We start from the raw sequence: 22,934 nt of genomic DNA, 5'->3' as shown, positions 1-22,934 counted from the left end.
GGAAGGTCTGTTTGACAATTGACAGAATAGAATAGAACTTTATTGTCACTGTCACAGGAACAATGGAAATCAGAAAGGCATTTCACAATTTGAAGTGTTGAGGGAAAAAAATGAAATTGAAATATAAGCACACAATTATCAAAAGACCCCCCTGGACTACTTACTGTACATACATCTCTCTGTTGTATGTTACTTTGGATAAGCTATCAACTCATTTTGCAATGTGTAGGTGGCCCTGGCTGCACAGACATTGAGTGAATGAATGTTCCCTGGGAACTTGCTATTTTGTTAATGAGGCTGACAGGTTGGTTGATTTTGATGAATTTATTTACAGTACTTTACATTTTTTCAGACAAATTGTTTCAGACAAAAAAAGCTGGACGTCGTATTCCCACTGTGGTTTGGATATTTGAGTAGCCTTGCTTTAGATGATTTCACTTAATGCTGGTATTTTATTTTGTATAGCTGATTGACAAGTTGTTCAATACAGTGAAAAGCCGCAATCCCTGATCCAAAGAGTACAAAGCTCTGTGTGGTTTCAATTTAAAGTGGAAAGAGGAGTTGTTGACAAAGCCAGGAAGTACTTGATCAGTTTGCTCATGAAAGATGGCACACCCATTCACTGATCAAAGAGGTCATTTAGTATTACATCTTTGTATACGTACAGTATGTTCATGGCACCAAAGGTTCATATGGGGGTTCCTTCCCTTGTTGGGATCACGTTAAAAAAAAAGAAGCTCTTTTCTCTTGTTCGAATCAAGTTCATACAGTCTTTTCTCTCTCTCTCTCTAAATCTTCTGGTCAGTGCTTTATTAGGTGAGATTAGAATCAATACAGTGTGTATCTTACTCTTGGTCACAATTTCTTGTAATTTTTTGGGGGGGAATTTTTAGGTTATGTAAGAAAGGGTATGTTTTTTTTCTTCCATACAATAGTTTTGTTCAAATCTTTTTGCAAGCCAATTAACTTTTTGTTGTTGGAATTGTGTTCAGTGAGTTTTAGGTAAAGGTGCATCATGGAAAGTACGTTCCAATTATGCTTCATCGTTCCAATGCTTTTGCTGCCTGTTATTTTTTTAGTCCGATAGTTCTCAAACATGTATGGCATGCATTTTTTAAAGGTTTCCTCGTCCTGTTCTATTATTCCTATTTGCTTTTTTGTTCTAGAAGTACAACCCCAATTCCAATGAAGTTGGGACGTTGTGTTGAACATAAATAAAAACAGATTACAATGATTTGCAAATCATGTTCAACCTTTATTTCATTGAATACACTACAATGACAAGATATTTAATGTTCAAACTGATAAACTTTGTTTTTAGTAAATCATTAACTTAGAATTTTATGGCTGCAAGCCATTCCCAAAAAGCTGGGAAAGGTGGCAAAAAAGACTGAGAAAGTTGATGAATGAACATCCCACAGGTGAACAGGCTAATTGGAAACAGGTGGGTGCCATGATTGGGTACAAAAGGAGCTTCCCTGAATTGCTCAGTCATTCACAAGCAAAGATGGGGCGAGGTTCACCTCTTTGTGAGCAAGTGCGTGAGAAAATAGTCGAACAGTTTAAGGACAATGTTCAACAACATACAATTGCAAGGAATTTAGGGATTTCATCATCGACGGTCCATAATATCAAAAGGTTCAGAGAATCTGGAGAAATCACTGCATGTAAGCGGCAAGGCCAAAAACCAACATTGAGTGCCCATGACCTTCGATCCCTCAGGCGGCACTGGATCAAAAACCAACATCAATGTGTAAAGGATATCACCACATGGGCTCAGGAACACTTCAGAAAACCAATGTCAGTAAATACAGTTCAGCGCTACATCCGTAAGTGCAACTTGAAACTCTACTATGCAAAGCAAAAGCCATTTATCAACACCCAGAAACGCTGCCGGCTTCTCTGGGCCCGAGCTCATCTAAGATAGACTGATGCAAAGTGGAAAAGAGGAAAAGAACCACCCGGACTGTTATGGACACAAAGTTCAAAAGCCAGCATCTGTGATAGCACCAGTAATGCTGAAAGGTACATACACATTTTGGAGAAACATATTCTGCCATCCAAGCAACACCCCTGCTTATTTCAGCAAGACAATGCCAAACCACATTCTGCATGTGTTACAACAGCGTGGCTTTGTAGTAAAAGAGTGCAGGTACTAGACTGGCCTGCCTGCAGTCCAGACCTGTCTCCCATTGAAAATGTGTGGCACATTATGAAGCGTAAAAGATGACAACGGAGACCCCGGACTGTTGAACAGCTGAAGCTATACATCAAGCAAGAATGGGAAAGAATTCCACCTACAAAGTTTCAACAATTAGTGTCCTCAGTTCCCAAACGTTTATCGAATGTTGTTAAAAGACCAAGATGGCGCCTACCAGTGTGGTCGCCTCGGAATGCAGCCCTATGGGGGGCACAAGTCAGTGCAAACTGTAGGCCGGTCCCAAGCCCGGATAAATGCAGAGGGTTGCGTCAGGAAGGGCATCCGGCTTAAAACCTTGCCAAACAAATATGAGCGTTCATCCAAAGAATTCCATACCGGATCGGTCGTGGCCCGGGTTAACAACGTCCGCCACCGGCGCCGTCAACCTGCAGGGCGCTGTTGGAAATTCAGCTACTGTGGGTCGAAGTCAAAGAAGAAGAAGAAGAAGAAGAGGTGGAAAGCGGGTTCGTCGGCAGAAAGAGAAGAGGAAAACACAGAGCCTAGAACTGAATGTGGGGACTTTGAATGTTGGGACTATGACAGGAAAATCTCGGGAGTTGGTTGACATGATGATTAGGAGAAAGGTTGATATATTGTGTGTCCAGGAGACCAGGTGGAAAGGCAGTAAGGCTAGAAGTTTAGGGGCAGGGTTTAAATTATTTTACCATGGTGTAGATGGGAAGAGAAATGGAGTCGGGGTTATTTTAAAAGAAGAGTTGGCTAAGAATGTCTTGGAGGTGAAAAGAGTATCAGATCGAGTGATGAGGCTGAAATTTGAAATTGAGGGTGTTATGTGTAATGTGATTAGTGGCTATGCCCCACAGGTAGGATGTGACCGAGAGGTGAAAGAGAAATTCTGGAAAGAGCTAGATGATGTAGTTCTGAGCATCCCAGACAGAGAGAGAGTCGTAATTGGTGCAGATTGTAATGGACATGTTGGTGAAGGTAATAAGGGTGATGAAGAAGTGATGGGTAAGTACGGTATCCAGGAAAGGAACTTGGAGGGACAGATGGTGGTAGACTTTGCAACAAGGATGCAAATGGCTGTAGTGAACACTTTTTTCCAGAAGAGGCACGAACATAGGGTGACCTACAAGAGCGGAGGTAGAAGCACACAGGTGGATTACATCTTGTGCAGACGATGTCATCTGAAGGAGGTTACCAACTGTAAGGTAGTGGTAGGGGAGAGTGTGGCTAGACAGCATAGGATGGTGGTGTGTAAGATGACTCTGGTGGTGGGGAGGAAAATTAGGAAGACAAAGGCAGAGAAGAGAACCATGTGGTGGAAGCTGAGACAGGACGAGTGTTGTGCAGCTTTTCGGGAAGAGGTGATACAGGCTCTCGGTGGACGGGAAGAGCTTCCAGAAGACTGGACCACTGCAGCCAAGGTGATCAGAGAAGCAGGCAGGAGAGTACTTGGTGTATCTTCTGGCAGGAAAGGAGAGAAGGAGACTTGGTGGTGGAACCTCACAGTACAGGAAATCATACAAGGAAAACGGTTAGCTAAGAAGAAGTGGGACACTGAGAGGACCGAGGAGAGGCGAAAGGAATACATTGAGATGCGACACAGGGCAAAGGTAGAGGTGGCAAAGGCAAAACAAGAGGCATATGATGACATGTATGGCAGGTTGGACACTAAAGAAGGAGAAAAGGATCTATACAGGCTGGCCAGACAGAGGGATAGAGATGGGAAGGATGTGCAGCAGGTTAGGGTGATTAAGGATAGAGATGGAAATATGTTGACTGGTGCCAGCAGTGTGCTAGGTAGATGGAAAGAACACTTCGAGGAGTTGATGAATGAGGAAAATGATAGAGAAGGGAGAGTAGAAGAGGCAAGTGTGGTGGACCAGGAAGTGGCAATGATTAGTAAGGGGGAAGTTAGAAAGGCATTAAAGAGAATGAAAAATGGAAAGGCAGTTGGTCCTGATGACATTCCTGTGGCGGTATGGAAGCATCTAGGAGAGGTGGCTGTGGAGTTTTTGACCAGCTTGTTCAATAGAATTCTAGTGCGTGAGAAGATGCCTGAGGAATGGAGGAAAAGTGTACTGGTGCCCATTTTTAAGAACAAAGGTGATGTGCAGAGCTGTGGCAACTATAGAGGAATAAAGTTGATGAGCCACACAATGAAGTTATGGGAAAGAGTAGTGGAGGCTAGACTCAGGACAGAAGTGCGTATTTGCGAGCAACAGTATGGTTTCATGCCTAGAAAGAGTACCACAGATGCATTATTTGCCTTGAGGATGTTGATGGAAAAGTACAGAGAAGGTCAGAAGGAGCTACATTGTGTCTTTGTAGATCTAGAGAAAGCCTATGACAGAGTACCCAGAGAGGAACTGTGGTACTGCATGCGGAAGTCTGGAGTGGCAGAGAAGTATGTTAGAATAATACAGGACATGTACGAGGGCAGCAGAACAGCAGTGAGGTGTGCTGTCGGTGTGACAGAAGAATTTAAGGTGGACGTGGGACTGCATCAGGGATCAGCCCTGAGCCCCTTCCTTTTTGCAGTGGTGATGGATAGGCTGACAGATGAGGTTAGACTGGAATCCCCGTGGACCATGATGTTTGCAGATGACATTGTGATCTGCAGTGAAAGCAGGGAGCAGCTGGAGGAACAGTTAGAAAGATAGAGGCATGCACTGGAAAGAAGAGGAATGAAGATTAGCCGAAGTAAAACAGAATATATGTGCATGAATGAGAGGGGTGGTGGGGGAAGAATGAGGCTACAGGGAGAAGAGATGGCAAGGGTAGAGGACTTTAAATACTTGGGGTCAACCGTCCAGAGCAATGGTGAGTGTGGTCAGGAAGTGAAGAAACGGGTCCAAGCAGGTTGGAACGGGTGGAGGAAGGTGTCAGGTGTGTTATGTGACAGAAGAGTCTCTGCTAGGATGAAGGGCAAAGTTTATAAAACAGTGGTGAGGCCAGCCATGATGTATGGATTAGAGACAGTGGCACTGAAGAGAAAACAGGAAGCAGAGCTGGAGGTGGCGGAAATGAAGATGTTGAGGTTCGCTCTCGGAGTGACCAGGTTGGATAAAATTAGAAATGAGCTCATCAGAGGGACAGCCAAGGTTCGATGTTTTGGAGACAAAGTTAGAGAGAGCAGACTTCAATGGTTTGGACACGTCCAGAGGAGAGAGAGTGAGTATATTGGTAGAAGGATGATGAGGATGGAGCTGCCAGGCAAGAGAGCTAGAGGAAGACCAAAGAGAAGGTTGATGGATGTCGTGAGGGAAGACATGATGGCAGTTGGTGTTCGAGAGGAGGATGCAGGAGATAGGCTCTCATGGAAAAGGATGACGCGCTGTGGCGACCCCTAACGGGACAAGCCGAAAGGAAAAGAAGAAGAGTGTGGTCGCCTCGGTAACGCGCTCTCTAGTATTGTTTTTTTCGTCTTTGGAGACATTACACGACTCACTTACACAAGGGGAGACTTGTTAACCATCAAGGAGGCTACTCCGGACTTTCACAAACATCCCAACTTCACTGGAATTGGGGTTGTAAATTTATTTCAAGGACACTTAATTTGACAATAAATTTTACAGCAAGGCGCGCAAAGTATATTTTGCATTACAATTTACCAACTAGGGATGTCATTTTAGAAAAGGAAAGGCTATATTACTACGTGCACCAGGTAATTGAACAAATGCTTTCATATGAATGAAGTTAGTATTTGTAGAAATGTTTGGCCTGAACAGCTACACCGATCCATGTGTAGATGCAGCTAAATAAAAGGAATATTCGGAATTTTAGTTACAAAACATAGATCCATAGATAGATCGATAGATGCATAGATAGATAGATAGGTAGATCAGGCACTGTCGTCCGATTTTGCGGAGAGCTGCTCATAGCTTGGCAAACCGTCATGACTGGGGTTGATATTGCCGGTGTGGCAAGGCTGTGGCTTCAGTCTTCCTTCACGCTCACTCCCACTGACATCCCTCCGGTCCGGCAGAATACTGAGAGAGTTTGCAATGCGGTTCAGCATCAGATCCATTTGTGAGATCTATGAAGTGAAGGCATTGTCGGAATCATCATTAGTAAATCCAACAATTTTATACTAAAGTCTACAGCTCCAGTGTATCCACTAATGTGCTGCCTGATTTCTCACCTGCTCAAAGCCTTGTCATCACATCATCCCAACCCTCATTCACCTTCATTAGCTCCAAATCAAGCTTCAGATAGTTTTTGAACTTCAAGTGATTCATAAATAAATTACGAACAATTTGGTTGATAATTTTTTTCAAAAGAAACATTACCTCTGGTTGCATACAATTTTCAGTTTACCAACAGTCTTGGCATGGCAGCGGAAGGCCCAGAACTTGTGCTTTTTCTCGTGCTGCATAAACATAAAAAAACGCCGCCACATCCCACAAAGCATTGGAAAGCTGCTGTGCATTGTGGAAGGTGGGAGTAATTTTGGGCTAGCAGTAACCACAGTGAAAGTGAACATTACTGTACCCGAAAAGAGTACGACACGGTACAGTGATTTGATAGCGAACCCACTGTTATTTCATCATTATAAATTGCTTTCACCTATTCCTATATTGCACAGCATTTATTTTTGTCTGTTATTTTTGTCTATATGTGCCCTGCAAATGGCTGGTGTACAAAAGTCATAGACATATAGACTCCAGCTCAGCCCGAGTGAGATAATCACCCCTTAAATTCTTCACTCTTTGTTATATTGCAGCCATTTGTTAAAATCATTTAAGTTCATTTTTTGCCCTCATTAATGTACACAAAGCACCCCATATTGACAGAAAAAAACAGAATTGTTGAAATTTCTGCAGATTTATTACAAAATAAAAACTGAAATATCACACCATAAGTATTCAGACCCTTTGCTGTGACACTCATTTCACTCTGGTGCTTTCCATTTCTTCTGATCATCCTTGAGATGGTTCTAGACGTTTATTGGGGTCCAGCTGTGTTTGATTATACTGATTGGACTTGATTAGGAAAGACACACCCCTGTCTATATAAGACCTTACAGCTCACAGTGCATGTCAGAGCAAATGAGAATCACAAGGTCAAAGGAAATGCCTGAAGAGCTCAGAGACAGAATTGTGGCAAGATCTGGCCAAGTGTTACAAAAATAAATTCTGCTGCACTTAAGGTTCCTAAGAGCACATTGGCCTCCATAATCCTTAAATGGAAGACGTTTGGGACGATCAGAACCTTTCCTAGAGCTGGCCGTCTGGCCAAACTGAGCAATTGGGGCAGAAGAGCCTTGGTGAGAGAGGTAAAGAAGAACCCAAAAGATCAATGTAGCTGAGCTCCGGAGATGCAGTCGGGAGTAAGTTCAAGAACGTCAACAACCACTGCAGCCCTCCACCAGTCAGGGCTTTATGGCAGAGTAGCTCGACGGAAGCCTCTCCTCAGTGCAAGACACATGATAGCCCGCATGGAGTTTGCTAAAAAACAAACTGAAGGACTCCAAGATGGTGAGAAATAAGATTCACTGGTCTGATGAGACCAAGATAGAAACTGTTGGCCTTAATTCTAAGTGGCATGTGTGGAGAAAACCACGTGTGTTGATGCCTGCACACTGCCTGCACCAAAGTCAGGCGAGTGTACCACTACACCATCAGTGACTCGGATCCCCAAATCCAAGTCTGAAAAACTTGTTGTATCATTCCCAAACAGACTAATGGCTGCATTAGCTCAAAAGGATGCTTCTCCAAAATACTGAGCAAAGGGTCTGAATACTTATGGCTGTGTGATATTTCAGTTTTTCTTTTTAATCAATCTGCAAAAAAAAAAAAAAAGAAAAAAAAAAAACATTTTGTTTTTTCTGTCAATATGGGGTGCTGTGTGTACATTAATGTGGAAAAAAAATAACTTAAATGATTTTAGCAAATGGCTGCAATATAAAAAAAGTGAAAAATTTAAGGGGGTCTGAATACTTTCCGTACCCACTGTCTGGTCGCGTCTAAATATTTCTGACTATGTTAAATTTTGATATTTTAAAAAGACACCAGAACCACATTTCATATTGTCCTTTGCTTGAGTTCATTTTGAGGAGGTTGTACAGCAAGAACACTTGCGTGTGTGTGTGTTGTGCATGTGTTTAAAAATGCTGATAAAGTCGAATGAATCAAAATTCTGCCAAATATTACATTATAACTCTACCTTGTCCTCCATTCTGCTGAGTCGGGAGCCAATAGAGTTGCTTCCCTTGTCTTTAGCTCGATCTAAAAACAGGAAGAGCAGTTAAAGAAAAGGTATTTCTGCTCCAACAGTTAATATATTTGAAGGAACAGTTAAGTGAAGAATTACCTGCTCCCGTCTGGAATAAAGTTATCTTCCCTAATGACTGGTCCAGTCTGGAGACATGAAAACTAATCAGACATTCAACAACAGAACTAATCAGACATTCAATAATGGCTAATCTAAGCTATTCCTCGTGTGGTGTGTTGGTGGGATCGTCCTTCATTCATCTGTACAAAGGTTGCTAAAGTGATATAATCACCTTCTCTGCAGCTCCTTGATCCGCGCCATTAGGTTGAGGTGACCCTGGGTGTATTGCTCAATCACATCTCGGACTTCATATGGTTTACGAGCTTGCTATTAGGATAAAGAAGATTTCATTTATATATTTCTGCTATATCATCAATGGTATACATCTCTCAAAGTGTCATCTAAAAGTTTTTTTTTTTTTTTCAAAAAATCACAAATACAAATGTTCTTGACACAAAATAACTTACTGACCTGGAACTTTCTCTTAGCCACATAAAGGCGCAATTTTTGGATCACACGGATGGCTTGTCTGTGATTCTCTGATAGTCTAGTAAAAGGTTTTCACATCAAAACAGTGTGATGAAGTTGTTAATGTTGAAAAAAAGCAATCAATCAATCTGATTCATCAATGAAAACATGCCACGATTAAAATATGCTGTTGTCATTGTCTAATGTACGCAAATTTGTATATGTACAAAATGTATTTGGGTGGCAAGAAGGCGAACAGGTGATCTTTCTGACTCACCACCCTATAAGTTATTATGCCCTTCTCTTTTTCCAACAGAAATGTGGTGGTTTAAAGTGAAGCAATTTTACAGCTGCATATGAATAAATCGGGCACATACAGTATGACTATGACAATGAATACATATATAAAGGTGCTCAACCAGGAAACCCACCATAATACTGAAGTTGAAGGAGGTGCAAAACATTACAAAAGAAGAGCAACAAAAGGTAAAGTAAAATACCGGTACTTCCGTTTTAGCAGCTGCATGCATAGAGCAACACGTTTGAGAATTTGGCTGTTTTATTGACATCCTAACAAAAAAGAGAGTAGCACATTTAGCCACAGTTATGATGATGAACTACTGCTTTCCACCAGGGCTCTCAATCAACTGGACATGCTATCGCCAGATGGCACCGTATTATTGGGCGCAGGCATGGTAAAACATACGCTAGCTTAAAACATACGGTAGCATGCATGCATGCTAAAACAATGTTTTTAAAAAGGCAACGGGAGCAAAACTAAGTTCTGTTGTACTTTATTGAAATATTTAACAATGTACTAAATGTTATTTTTTGATCAATCCTCATCCACAAATCCATCAAAGTCCTCATCTTCTGTATCCGAAATGAACAGCTGAGCAAGTTCTCCATCAAACACGCCAGGTTCCTTCTCGTGATTGTCTGAGTCAGTCTCGTTGCCGTGTGGCTCCTCAGAAATGATGCCGGCTTTTACGAACGCTTGAACAACAGTGCAAGCAGACACGTTAGCCCAAGCATCCACAATCCAGTCACAAATTGTGGCGTAACTCGCCCGGCGCTGCCCCCTAGTCTTAGTAAAGCTGTGTTCACCATCTGTCATCCATGGCTCCCACAACTTCACTTTGAACGTCGTTTACATGGATGTCCGGCGGTTGGAGTTCCTTCGTCAAGCCTCCCGGAATGATGGCAAGGTCTGAGTTATTGCACTCAATCGAATGGTGACTGTAGAGACCCTTCTCCCGGCTGTTCTTTGCTCATTAATCCATTGCTCGAGTTGGTGTTCCAACTCGGGCCAACTCGCCTTGTTTCCGCGGAAACTCAGCGTCGTCTTCTTGACTTGGTGAAGCTCGTTTTCCTGCTTCCTCCACTTGCGAACCATGGATTCGTTGATCTTGAATTCTCTCGCGGCTGCTCGATTCCCATCTTCCTCCGCGTAACTGATAGCTTTCAGTTCAAACTGTGCTTCGTAAGAGTGTCTCTTCGTAGGTGCCATTTTCGGGGGTCCTTAGCCGAAACGATGCACATACCGGAACTATATACCTACTGGGGGCGTATCTTTAGCGTCCTGTCACACGCACCCTTCCCTCTTTACGTCCGCATGTTGTCCTCAGTCACGTCCGCCTTCCTCTATATAAGCAGCATGTCGGCAGGAAATGCTCCCAGTCAGTCAAGCGGAGCGCTCAAAGTTACAACAATATTTACAGATTTTGGAACTCTGTGCACACATAAGGCGCGCCGCATAAGGCGCTCCGTCCATTTTGGAGAAAATTGAAGACATTTGAGTGCGCCTTTTGGTCGTGAAAATACGGTAATTGATTTGATATGACTTTTGAAAGACAGTTCGGAATCTATCAGAACACCAAGGTTTGGTTTTTAAAGAGAGTGACTCCAGGTATTTACTAACAGCAATCCGCTTTTCTTTATTGCCAAAAACATTTCTCAGTTTGAAGAAAATTTTGGCTCATCCGGTTATATATCTGTTTTAGACAATGATACAACACCTCAATTGAACTGTCGTCTTCTAGAGACACTTAAGATATAACTGTGTCATCTGCATGGCTATGATAGCGAAATTAAAGTTCTGAAGAATTTGATCCAAGGGTAGCATATACAAGCAAGGTGAATTGTGGACAGTACTTTGGAATCAGCTCACCTCAAGGCTCTCTCTCCCCCGTATTCCTGACAATGTGCAGAGCGATGCATTCAAAGCCCCTCGGGATGAACAGCACTAAGCGCAACAGCTTACAACACAACTTAAATTACATTTTATCCAAAACCAATATACGTGACAACTGAATTTATTTTGCCATCAAAAGCACTTTTTCCATCGTTGCTGGTGCCGTTATATAGAAGCAAAGCACAGTTCAGATGTTTGAGGTGCCACTGAACAACAAAAATAATGTCAAAGTCACTGTTGTGCAAAAATAATCAAAACAAATCTCACATTTTGTTCCAAAATAAGCGATTTGGGTGAAACCGACCCATTTTCTACTGCTGATAACTAAGAAACAGAATCAGGTAGAAAACCTTTTCTAGTGAAAGAAGAGAGTCTAATCTGTCATTTGGTAGTCTCTGTGTTTACATAGGGCTAACCCTGGTCAAAAACACATTCTGTGGGCCTTTAAAGGTCAGTCAAAATGCTTTAAATCGGCTGGCACTCAAGGTCTTCTGAAGATGGCTGGCATTGAAAGAGTTAAACGTAGTTTAAATTGAAAATTTGAATTTATGTGGCACTCTATGACAGGTGTTCGTTACATACTTTTAAGATAAGCAGAGGAAAATTGATGGATAGTTTCAGATTTTGGCTGCAAGCAATTCCAGCTCCGCATCATTACCCCACAATTGAGAGAGGAAGTCCCATGGGTCAAAACTGTACCATTTGTTTCAATTAGTCTAAGCGCTTACATTATAGTGCAGTTGCTTAACAGTTATTTCCTCTGATTAGGCTCAGTCTCTCATTGTTCAAGTGCTTCAGCTACCTCACAAAAGTGCCACTTTCCCTAATAGACAGTCAATTCAAAGAAATGCTCATAGGATTACTGTCATACAGCTTAATTGTAGACTAAATATATTTCAAAGACACTCCATTAAGAACACACAGAATGCAATGTGATTCAATAAAAGATGGGCATAAAAACAAAAAACAAATTCACCTTTACAAATTTTCATCCAACTCTAGCAGAGGTATTAATTTGACAATATTAATATTGTAATAAAGAGTTCCGACTCTGTGAGTGCATCTTAACATGGTATCTAAAATGTTCACATATTTTGAGTTGTATCCTATACAATTGCACAAATAACTTATTTTTCCATTTCTGTCTTTTTTTAATCTCTAAATGGGCGCGCACGCACGTCCCTGTCAACAATGGCCTTAGGCAAGTGAAGTGAATGGACCACCACAAAGAAGGTAAAGTTTGAAACAGTCTGCACAAGTTTTATTCAACCACAAACGCTAAACAGGAATCCAGCAGACAACAAACAACGATGGACTAAGTCTGTTGTCACAGGAAAAACTACCTCTACATTACAAAACGACACTTGATTACGGGAATAATATAAACTAAAACCACAAAAGTAAAAAGTGCCAACACGCGAGTACAGAATCCGAGACGAATGAAAACAAATACTAACAAAAAGTGGTGGACGGAGCCACAACTGGAGGAAAGTACCAAAAAGCTGTCAATACAAAAACACCAAATACTAAATTTGACATACCAAAACCAATTTTAGGTACTCTGGTAAACCGAATATACTTTACAAAACAGAAACACTTAATCACAGTAGTACTTACATAAACCTTAAGTACCACTGGAAATGGCGTGACTCAAGTATGGCAGATAAAAAAAACTACAGCACAAGTAAAACTCCAGCACCTTCCTCCAGCATGAGCCACCCTGAAATGCACCCAAGAGCAAATTGCCGGCAGGTGCGACGTGGTGGCTCCGCCTACAGCTCCTAGGCAACACTGCAGGCAGCGAAAGGAAGGCATTACACAACAGGCAACCAAAACACAGCAAATGACATTCCTGAACTGCTTACCCTCACTAGAGTCCCGGGTGTGCTGGCATCTAGCTCAGCTGAGTTTGGGCGAGAGGCGTGGTACATCCTGAACTGGTCGTCAGCCAATCGCAGGGCACATATAGACAACAATTCACACTCACATTCACACCTATGGACAATTTCGAGTCTTCAATCAACCTACCATGAATGTTTTTGGAATGTGGGAGGAAACCAGAGAAAATCCCACGAAGGCTCGGGCAGAACATGCAAACTCCACGGGCTGGATTTGAAGCAGGGACCTCAGAACTGTGAGGCAAGTGTGTGCTAACCGGTCGCCCATCATGCCGCGATGTATATACACACACAAACACACACACCTAGAGGAACGTGACTGTAAATAGCGTGCCAATGGTTTGTAAATAGTTTGTGTTAATGTAACACAGTTACATTATGAACCCAACCACGCACGTAGGAATTATGGAGGCATGCAAGGAGAGTTGGCAGAGTGATGGGACTCACAAACAGTGCTGTGCCACTGAGTTGAGGTCAGGGGTATGGGGGGAGGAGGTTGGTAACAGTAGTCAGTATGGAGACGCGCATCATCACTCTAACGACTGGTTGCAATCTTAAAATATTTGTCTGTGTGGAGACACAAAAGTGGAGCTCAAACTGTGACCCTCCGTTCCAAAGCCAGAGTCCTTATGGTTGAGGTAATGTCACCCTTTAGAACGCTAATTTCCACGTTGTCATGGAATAACTGTAACATGGCAATTGCAGAGTGACTGAGACTAAACTCACTGTGATATGGAGGTAGCTGGAGTCAGTGCACTGTCTCGCTCTGACTCCTGTTCCAGGTCATCCGCAAAACTGCAGTTCCTCTTATGGCCATTGGGAGAATGAACATCCGGAAGTCCAGGACTTTTATCTAGAGATAAACACACTCATATTATGGTCGATAGCTTTTATAGAGGGTGTGACACTGTGAACCTTTTCAAACATTACCATTTTGGAATGGTAATAGTTTACAGTCATAGCTATTAGATATATCTTTGACATCTTTATTTTTTGTTAGATTTATGACTAAATAAGTAATGACAAAGATTATTTGAATGAACATGAAAATTGCCCTTTTAAAAGTACAACCCCAATTCCAATGAAGTTGGGATGTTGTGTTAAACATAAATAACAACAGAATACAATGATTTGCAAATCATGTTCAACCTATATTTAATTGAATACACTACAAAGACAAGATATTTAATGTTCAAACTGATAAACTTGATTGTTTTTCACAAATAATCATTAACTGAGAATTTTATGGCTGCAACACGTTCCAAAAAAGCTGGGACAGGTGGCAAAAACGACTGAGAAAGTTGAGGAATGCTCATTGAACACCTGTTTGGAACATCCCACAGGTGAACAGGCCAATTGGGAACATGTGGGTGCCATGATTGAGTATAAAAGGAGCTTCCCTGAATTGCTCAGTCATTCACAAGCAAAGATGGGGCGAGGTTCACCTCTTTGTGAACTAGTGTGTGAGAAAATAGTCGAACAGTTTAAGGACAATGTTCCTCAACCTACAATTGCAAGGAATTTAGGGATTTCATCATCTACGGTCCATAATATCATCAAGGGGTTCAGAGAATCTGGACAAATCACTGCATGCAAGCATCAAGGCCGAAAACCAACATTGAATAACCGTGACCTTCGATCCCTCAGGCGGCACTGCGTCAAAAACCGACATCAATGTGTAAAGGATATCACCACATGGGCTCAGGAACACTTCAGAAAACCAATCAGAATCAGAATCAGAATCATCTTTATTTGCCAAGTATGTCCAAAACACACAAGGAATTTGTCTCCGGTAGTTGGAGCCGCTCTAATACAACAGACAGTCAATTTACAGAACACTTTGGAGACATAAAGACATTGACAAAAAACAATTGTGCAAAAAGATGCAGAGTCCTCTAGCAGTTCGAATGACTAATATTGCAATAGTCTGGTGCAATGACCATTGTGCAAAGGGCACTGAGACTTCAAGGAGTGTATGCGTTTTAAAGTGACGAGTAGTGCGATAATCTGGGACAATGTTGGTTGTGCAAATGTTACAGATACTCCTCAATCAGTGTGCAAATGGAGCAGATGCTACTCTGGCATGAGTGGCCAGTATATGCAAATAGTGCAGCATGGCGAGACAACCACAGTGAGTGCACGAGTAATACATAATTGACCACAGAAATGTAACAACGAACTCAAGTCAAAAAATTGCCAGCTTGTTGTAATGGAATTATAGGTTAGCTGTTTAAGAAGTTGATTGCAAGAGGGAAGAAGCTGTTGGAATGTCTACTAGTTCTAGTTTGCATTGATCGGTAGCGCCTACCTGAGGGAAGGAGCTGGAAGAGCTGGTCACCGGGGTGTGGAGGGTCCGAGAGGATTTTGCACGACCTTGTCTTAGTTCTGGCAGCATGCAAGTCCTCAAGGGTGGGTAGGGGGGTACCGACAATCCTTTCAGCAGTTTTGATTGTCCGTTGCAGTCGGAGTTTGTCCTTTTTTGTAGCAGCACCAAACCAGACTGTGATGGAAGAACACAGGACTGATTCGATGACCGCTGTGTAGAACTGTCTCAGCAGCTCCGGTGGCAGGCCGTGCTTTCTCAGAAGCCGCAGGAAGTACATCCTCTGCTGGGCCTTTTTGAGGACGGAGTTGATGTTGGTCGCCCACTTCAGGTCCTGAGAGATTGTAATTCCCAGGAACTTGAAGGTCTTGATGGTTGGCACAAGGCAGCTGGACAACGTGAGGGGCAGCTGTGGCGAAGGATGCCTCCTGAAGTACACGATCATCTCTACAGTCTTGAGCGTGTTCAGCTCCAGGTTGTGTCGGCCGCACCACAGCTCCAGCCGCTCCGCTTCCTGTCGATATGCAGACTCGTCACCGTCCTTGATGAGGCCGATGACAGTGTTGTCATTTGCAAACTTCAGGAGTTTGACAGTCGGGTTCGCTGAGGTGCAGTCGTTCGTGTAGAGAGAGAAGAGCAGCGGAGAGAGGACACAACCTTGGGGCGCCCCAGTGCTGATGCTGCGTGTGGATGAGGTGGCCTCCCCCAGCCTGACCTGCTGTGTCCTGCCCGTCAGAAAGCTGTAAATCCACTGGCAGATGGCAGGTGAGACGCTGAGCTGGAGAACCTTGGATGAAAGGAGTTCAGGGATGATGGTGTTGAACGCTGAGCTGAAGTCCACGAACAGGATCCTCGCGTAGGTCCCTGCAATGTTGAGGTGTTCTAGGATGAATTGCAGTCCCATGTTGACTGCATCATCCGCAGACCTGTTCGCTTGGTAGGCAAACTGCAGGGGGTCCAGCAGGGGACCTGTGACACTCTTCAGGTGGTCCAGCACGAGACGTTCAAAGGACTTCATGACCACAGATGTCAAAGCGACAGGCCTGTAGTCATTCAGACCCGAGATTGCAGGTTTCTTGGGGACTAGAATGATGGTGGAGCGTTTGAAACAGGATGGAACTTCGCACATTTCCAGAGATTTATTGAAGATCTGAGTGAAGACTGGAGCGAGCTGGTCCGCGCAGACTTTGAGGCAGGATGGTCTGGGCCACATGGTCTGGCAGGCCCACATGGTCTGGGCCTGCCGCTTTGTTAATCTTTTGATGTTTGAAGATGCGTCTCACATCCTGTTCATGGATGGTTAACGCAGAAGTCAGAGGTGTGATTGTGGTCGCGGGTGTGGCCGGGTCGGTGTGTGGTGTGAAACTGTCCTTTTCAAATCAGCAGTAGAAGGTATTCAAGTCGTTGGCTAGTGTGCTATTGTTCTCAGCTTGGGGGGATCGTCGCTTGTAATTAGTCAGCGATTGGAATGCATGCCAGACTGATTTAGAGTCGTTTGCACTAAACTGATTTTCCAACTTTGCTGCATAGATCCTCTTTCCAAAGTTAATTTCTTTAGTCAGCTGGTTTCTAGCTCGATTATACAGGATTATTATATTATTATTATACATTATATGTCAGTAAATACAGTTTGCCGCTACATCCATAAGTGCATCTTGAAACTCTACTATGCAAAGCAAAAGCCATTTATCAACAACACCCAGAAACGCCGCCGGCTTCTCTGGGCCTGAGCTCATCTAAGATAGACTGATGCAAAGCGGAAAAGTGTTCTGTGGTCCAACGAGTCCACATTTCAAATTGTTTTTGGAAATTGTGGACGTCGTGTCCTTCGGGCCAAAGAGGAAAAGAACCATCCTTACTGTTATGGATGCAAAGTTCAAAAGCCAGCATCTGTGATGGTATGGGGCTGTGTTAGTGCCAATGGCATGGGTAACTTACACATCTGTGACGGCAGCATTCATACTGAATGGTACATACAGGTTTTGGAGAAACATATGCTGCCATCCAAGCAACGTCGTTTTCATGGACGCCCCTGCTTATTTCAGCAAGACAATGCCAACCCACATTCTGCACGTGTTACAACAGCGTGGCTATGTAGTAAAAGAGTGTGGGTACTAGACTGGCCTGCCTGTGTCCAGACCTGTCTCCCATTGAAAATGTGTGGCGCATTATGAAGCGTAAAATACGACAACGGAGACCCCGGACTGTTGAACAGCTGAAGCTGCACATCAAGCAAGAATGGGAACGAATTCCACAAAGCTTCACAATTAGTGTCCTCAGTTCCCAAATGTTTATTGAGTGTTGTTAAAAGAAAAGATGATGTAACACAGTGGTAAACATGACCCTGTCCCAGCTTTTTTGGAACGTGTTGCAGCCATAAAATTCAAATTTAATGATTATTTGCTAAAAACAATAAAGTTTCTCAGTTTCAACATTAAATATCATGTCTTTGTAGTGTATTCAATTAAATATAGGTCTAACATGATTTGCAAATCATTGTATTCTGTTTTTATTTAGGTTTATCACAATGTCCCAACTTCATTGGAATTGGGGTTGTACATTACTCTAATAGAATTGGAAAATGAGGATTGTCAAAAAAGAACAGAGTGGTGATTATAATGATAATAGTTCTAGCTAATGTTTTTTGTTGTAAAGCTGAAAATAGAGCTGTCATTTCAGCCCCGGCTCATCTATAATTGTCTAATCGCTTTATTAGGAATTTGCACAATAGCAGGTTCCTTTCATCTGGGGCTGCATGTTCTCTGCTATAATTTGGACAGCGGATGCCTTTTCAAGCAGACAAGATTGAGCTAATACTGCAACGATTATGCCTGCAGCACAACAGAATAGCAATTTTAAACTGAAAAAAGAAGTCTGTCTTACTTTTGCTGTGAAACATACATTAGCAAGAATAAGTGTTGAAGCCTCTGTGTGATAGGTATTTGTTTTTTTATGTGAATATACAAACAAAGAACATGAATGACAGCCCATTACTACCTGCCTGACGAGAGCTTGTGTAGTGTGGGTTGCAGGTTTGATACCTTCTTGGGACCAAACCTCCAAAAAATGGATATGTGAATACTGATTGATGGAGAGATTCCTGTTTGTTTCCTGAGCATTCCCAATGTGCCCTTAAGAAAAGCAACAAATGCTGAGGGAAGTGTGTTCGATGTGTGTAAAAAAATACAAAATAAATAAATAAATAAAAGTCAGAAGAAGGTGTGACTGGACTGAGAATAGTGTGACATAATGTGTGTATGTCACAAATGAAATAGCATTTTGAAACTGCACCAAAAAAAAAGTCCAACACCTACAGCAGTATTGCTTCCTTCAATTTAGTTTCACATGATTATAAAATAAAGACAGTAATAAATGGTTTTTCAAATCTTATTACAAATTATGGTGACAAGAATGTGAATGTAACACAAATGTGTTTAAAAGTAACAGACAATAACAGTATGTCCTGACATGGGTTGATTGTGGTTAGAAAGTGATCGTTAATAACAATAAAAGAGATGAGATGTGCAAGATGTGGACAGTAACAACAGGTCAATGCCTCCTTCCACAGCGAGACACTGCGCTAAACTGTGGAGACAAATATGAAGACGAAGGAGAAAAAGATAGTTGAAAGGAAATTAATAATCAAAAAAGTCAGAAGCTCAGGAAGCAGCAGAATGCCACAAAATAATGAAAGATGTCCTCCACACAAAAATGTGTTGTGCTTTCCTCCCTTTTCAGTGCCATTTAAATTTTTGAACAGTTTGTACGGAAGAGGACTGTTTTCACATCCATCATTTGAAGAGGGAATTATTCTCATTGGTCATCTTAAATGATTGTAAAACCTTACCCAACTCACACTAAGCATTCGGCTGAATGTGAGCTGAGGGTACATGGGGTCCTCGAGTTACAATGGAGATCCGCTCCTACGGCGGCAATGTAACACGAATTTGTATATTTTATAATTTCTCTTAATAATTTGTAAATCAGAATGCACAGGAGTCCATCACTAACCTACACCATTGGAGAAGTAATAAATTAATATTCATTACAATAAATATCTGTACGAAAAACTATTACAAACTAGAAATATACAACAAACAATTAAATGAAAAACAGTAAGTACAACGATAACTGAATGGGCCTTTTTGTGACACATTCTTATTTGTTATTTTACTGGTATTCGTAATCTCAAAATGTCATATATCTGGACCATTGCAAACCGAGGACCCGCTTTATAGCCCGATACACATCACAATTCATGTTGTTTCTGTCAAAAAACACTGCTGAGCCTTTATTTCACGACCAGCTACACATACCCATCCCATAGCACCGCCTCCACCATGTTTTAGACATGATATGATATGCTTTGGATCATGAGCTGATCCTTACCTTGCAAGGATAATTAGGATACATACAGTATTAGATACCATACTTTTCCCAACATTCTGAAACAATTGACCTTAAATTCATGTCCAAATAATCTTATTCATGAACATGGTAGGCTCTTGAACATCAATAAATAAATATTTTTCTTTTCTAAAATATATATTTTTTCAATATTTCGTGTTGCACAACACACAGAAATATTCAGGTATGCAAGGAGAGATGTCAGGGTGTAGGGGCTGACCCTTCCTCGATGTGCCGGCTCAGCAACTCCGTACACCAGTTGACTAACATGCATGGGATATGGTGTAAGATTGATAGAAACACTAGACTTTAATTACTTGTGCTGGAATCACTAAAAACAACACAGGTTATACTAACATATCAACTCACAGGTTCTTACTGGTGTTTAGACACTAAAAAAGAATCCCACCGCACCACTCGACAGTAGCACTGCCTTGCTCATTTTCCCACATCCTGTCCTTTTCTGTCCTCCATTGGCAGCCGTGGCCCAATGGTTAAGATCCGCCGCCACACAAGGATTGGGCTCTGGTACCAGTCTTCTCAAGAGGGGTTGGACTCTCTTCCACTCTGGAGTTGCCCACAGTGAGAGGCGCCGAGCAGGTGTGGGTATACTTATTGCCCCCCGGCTCGGCGCCTGTATGTTGGGGTTCATCCTGGTGGACGAGATGATAGCCTCCCTCCGCCTTCGGGTGGGAGAATAGGTCCTGACTGTTGTTTGTGCCTATGCACCAAACTGCAGTTCAGAGTACCCACCCTTTTTGGAGTCCTTAGAGGGGGTGCTGGAGAGCGCTCCCGCTGGGGACACCATCGTTCTGCTGGGGGACTTCAATGCTCACGTGGGCAATGACAGTGAGACCTGTGAGGGCGCGAACGGGAGGAATGCCCCCCGATCAGAACCCGAGCGGCGTTCTGTTATTGGACTTCTGTGCTCATCACGGATTGTCCATAACGAACACCATGTTCAAGCATAAGGGTGTCCACACGTGCACTTGGCCCCAGGACACCCAAGGTCGCAGTTCAATGATTGAATTTGTGGTCGTGTCATCGGACTTGCGGCCGCATGTCTTTGACACTCGGTGAAGAGAGGGGCGAAGCTGTCAACTGATCACCACCTGGTGGTGAGTTGGCTCCGATGGTGGGGGAAGATGCCGGTCCGACGTGGCAGGCCCAAACATATTTTGAGGGTCTGTTGGGAACGTCTGGCAGAATCCCCTGTCAGAAGGAGTTTCAACTCCCACCTCTGACAAAACTTTGCTCATGTTCCCGGGGAGGCGGGGGACATCGAGTCCAAGTGGAACAAGTTCCGAGGCAGCTGATGGGTACCGGATGCCCAAGCTGATGGGTACCGGATGGCCAAGCGAAAGCGGCTTTGGTTGTCGCTGAAGCAAAAACTCGGACGTGGGAGGAGTTTGGTGAGGCCATGGAGAAAGACTTCCGGACTGCCTCAAGGAAATTCTGGTCCACCATCCGGCGTCTCAGGAGGGGGAAGCAGTGCACCATTAACACTGTGTATAGTGGGGATGGGGTGCTGCTGACCTCGACTCGGGACGTTGTGAGTCGGTGGGGAGAATACTTTGAAGACCTCCTCAATTCCACCGACACGCCTTCCCATGAGAAAGCAGAGTCTGGGTTCTCTGAGGCCCGGCTCTCCTATATCTGGGGTTGAGGTCCACGAGGTGGTTATAAAGCTCCTTGGTGGCAAGGCCCCGGGGGTGGATGAGATTCGCCCGGAGTTCCTAAAGGCTCTGGATGTTGTGGGGCTGGTCCTGGTTTACACGCCTCTGCAACATCGCGTGGACATCGGGGACAGTGCCTCTGGATTGGCAGACTGGGATGGTGGTCCCCCTTTTTAAGAAGGGGGACTGGAGGGTGTGTTCCAACTACAGGGGGATCGCACTCCTCAGCGTCCCTGGTAAGGTCTATTCAGGGGTGCTGGAGAGGAGGGTCCGTCAGGAAGTTGAATCTCAGATTCAGGAGGAGCTGTGTGGTTTTCATCCTGGTGGACAGTGGACCAGCTCTACACCCTCGGCAGGGTCCTCGAGGGTGCATGGTAGTTCCCCCAACCGGTCTACATGTGTTTTGTGGACTTGGAGAAGACGTTCGACCGTGTCCCTCGGGGAGTCCTGTGGGGGGTGCTTCGGGAGTATGGGGTACCGAACCTCCTTGTACGGGCTGTTCGGTCCCTTTACGACCGGTGTCAGAGTTTGGCCCGCATTGCCGGCAGTAAGTCGGACTCGTTTCCGGTGAGGGTTGGACACCTCCAAGACTAACCTTTGTCACCGATTCTGTTCATAACTTTTATGGGCAGAATTTATAGGCACAGCCAAGGCGTAAAGGGGGTCCGGTTTGGTGGCCTCAGTATTGCATCTCTGCTTTTTGCAGATGATGTGGTTCTGTTGGCTTCATCAAGCCGTGATCTCCAATCTCACTGGAGTGTGAAGCGGCTGGGATGAGAATCAGCACCTCTAAATCTGAGACCATGGTCCTCAGTTGGAAAAGGGTGGGGTGCCCTCTCCGGGTCGGGGATGAGATCCTGCCCCAAGTGGAGGAGTTAAAATATCTTGGGTCTTGTTCACGGGTGAGGGAAGAATGAAACAGGAGATCGACAGGCGGATCGGTGCAGCATCTGCAGTGATGCAGACTTTGTATCGGTCCGTTGTGATAAAGATGGAGCTCAGCCGAAAGGCGAAGCTCTCAATTTACCTGTCGATCTACGTTCCTACCCTCACCTACTTTCACCTATGCTGTGGGTCGTGACCGAAAGAACAAGATCCCGGATTTAAGTGGCCGAAATGAGTTTCCTGAGCAGGGTGTCCGGGGTCTCCCTTAGAGATAGGGTAAGAAGCTCGGTCACCTGGGAGGAGCTCAGAGTAGAGCCGCTGTGCCTCCACGTTGAGAGGAGCCAGATGAGGTGGCTGGGGCATCTGATTTGGATGCCTCCCTGGTGAGGTGTTCCGGGCACGTCCCACCGGGAGGAGACCCAGAGGACGACCCAGGACACGCTGGAGAGACTACCTCTCTCGGCTGGCCTGGGAACGCCTCGGGATCCCCCCGGAAGAGCTGGATGAAGTGGCTGGGGAGAGGGAAGTCTGGGCGTCCCTGCTAAAGCTACTGCCCCCCTGACCTGACCTCGGATAAGCGGTAGAAAATGGATGGATGGAGGAAACGGGAGCATGCGCAAGAAACCCACACAAGCACAGGGAG

The 22,934-nt window shown here is 43.9% G+C and overlaps 1 protein-coding gene across 3 annotated transcripts in view; it reads right to left on the bottom strand.

The window, feature by feature from the left end:
- Nucleotides 1-5,658: 5,658 nt before the first annotated feature.
- Nucleotides 5,659-22,934, bottom strand: part of kcnq1.1 (potassium voltage-gated channel, KQT-like subfamily, member 1.1) — a 36,346-nt gene continuing 19,070 nt past the window's right edge. For 2 of the 3 annotated variants that reach the window (XM_061762060.1, XM_061762078.1), the window contains 6 exons: nt 13,727-13,853; nt 8,912-8,987; nt 8,673-8,767; nt 8,480-8,526; nt 8,333-8,394; nt 5,659-6,203 (listed from right to left, as the gene is read on the bottom strand). In XM_061762060.1, the coding sequence (XP_061618044.1) occupies nt 6,009-6,203; nt 8,333-8,394; nt 8,480-8,526; nt 8,673-8,767; nt 8,912-8,987; nt 13,727-13,853 (602 nt within the window). In that variant the 3' untranslated portion in view covers nt 5,659-6,008. Of the gene's footprint in view, nt 6,204-6,240; nt 6,537-8,332; nt 8,395-8,479; nt 8,527-8,672; nt 8,768-8,911; nt 8,988-13,726; nt 13,854-22,934 lie in introns of those variants that run through there. The other variant, XM_061762069.1, reaches the window with a different exon arrangement.

Source organism: Phyllopteryx taeniolatus, chromosome 2, assembly GCF_024500385.1.
Source record: "Phyllopteryx taeniolatus isolate TA_2022b chromosome 2, UOR_Ptae_1.2, whole genome shotgun sequence".
Lineage (NCBI taxonomy): Eukaryota > Metazoa > Chordata > Actinopteri > Syngnathiformes > Syngnathidae > Phyllopteryx > Phyllopteryx taeniolatus.
This window is presented reverse-complemented; position numbering and strand designations above follow the sequence as displayed.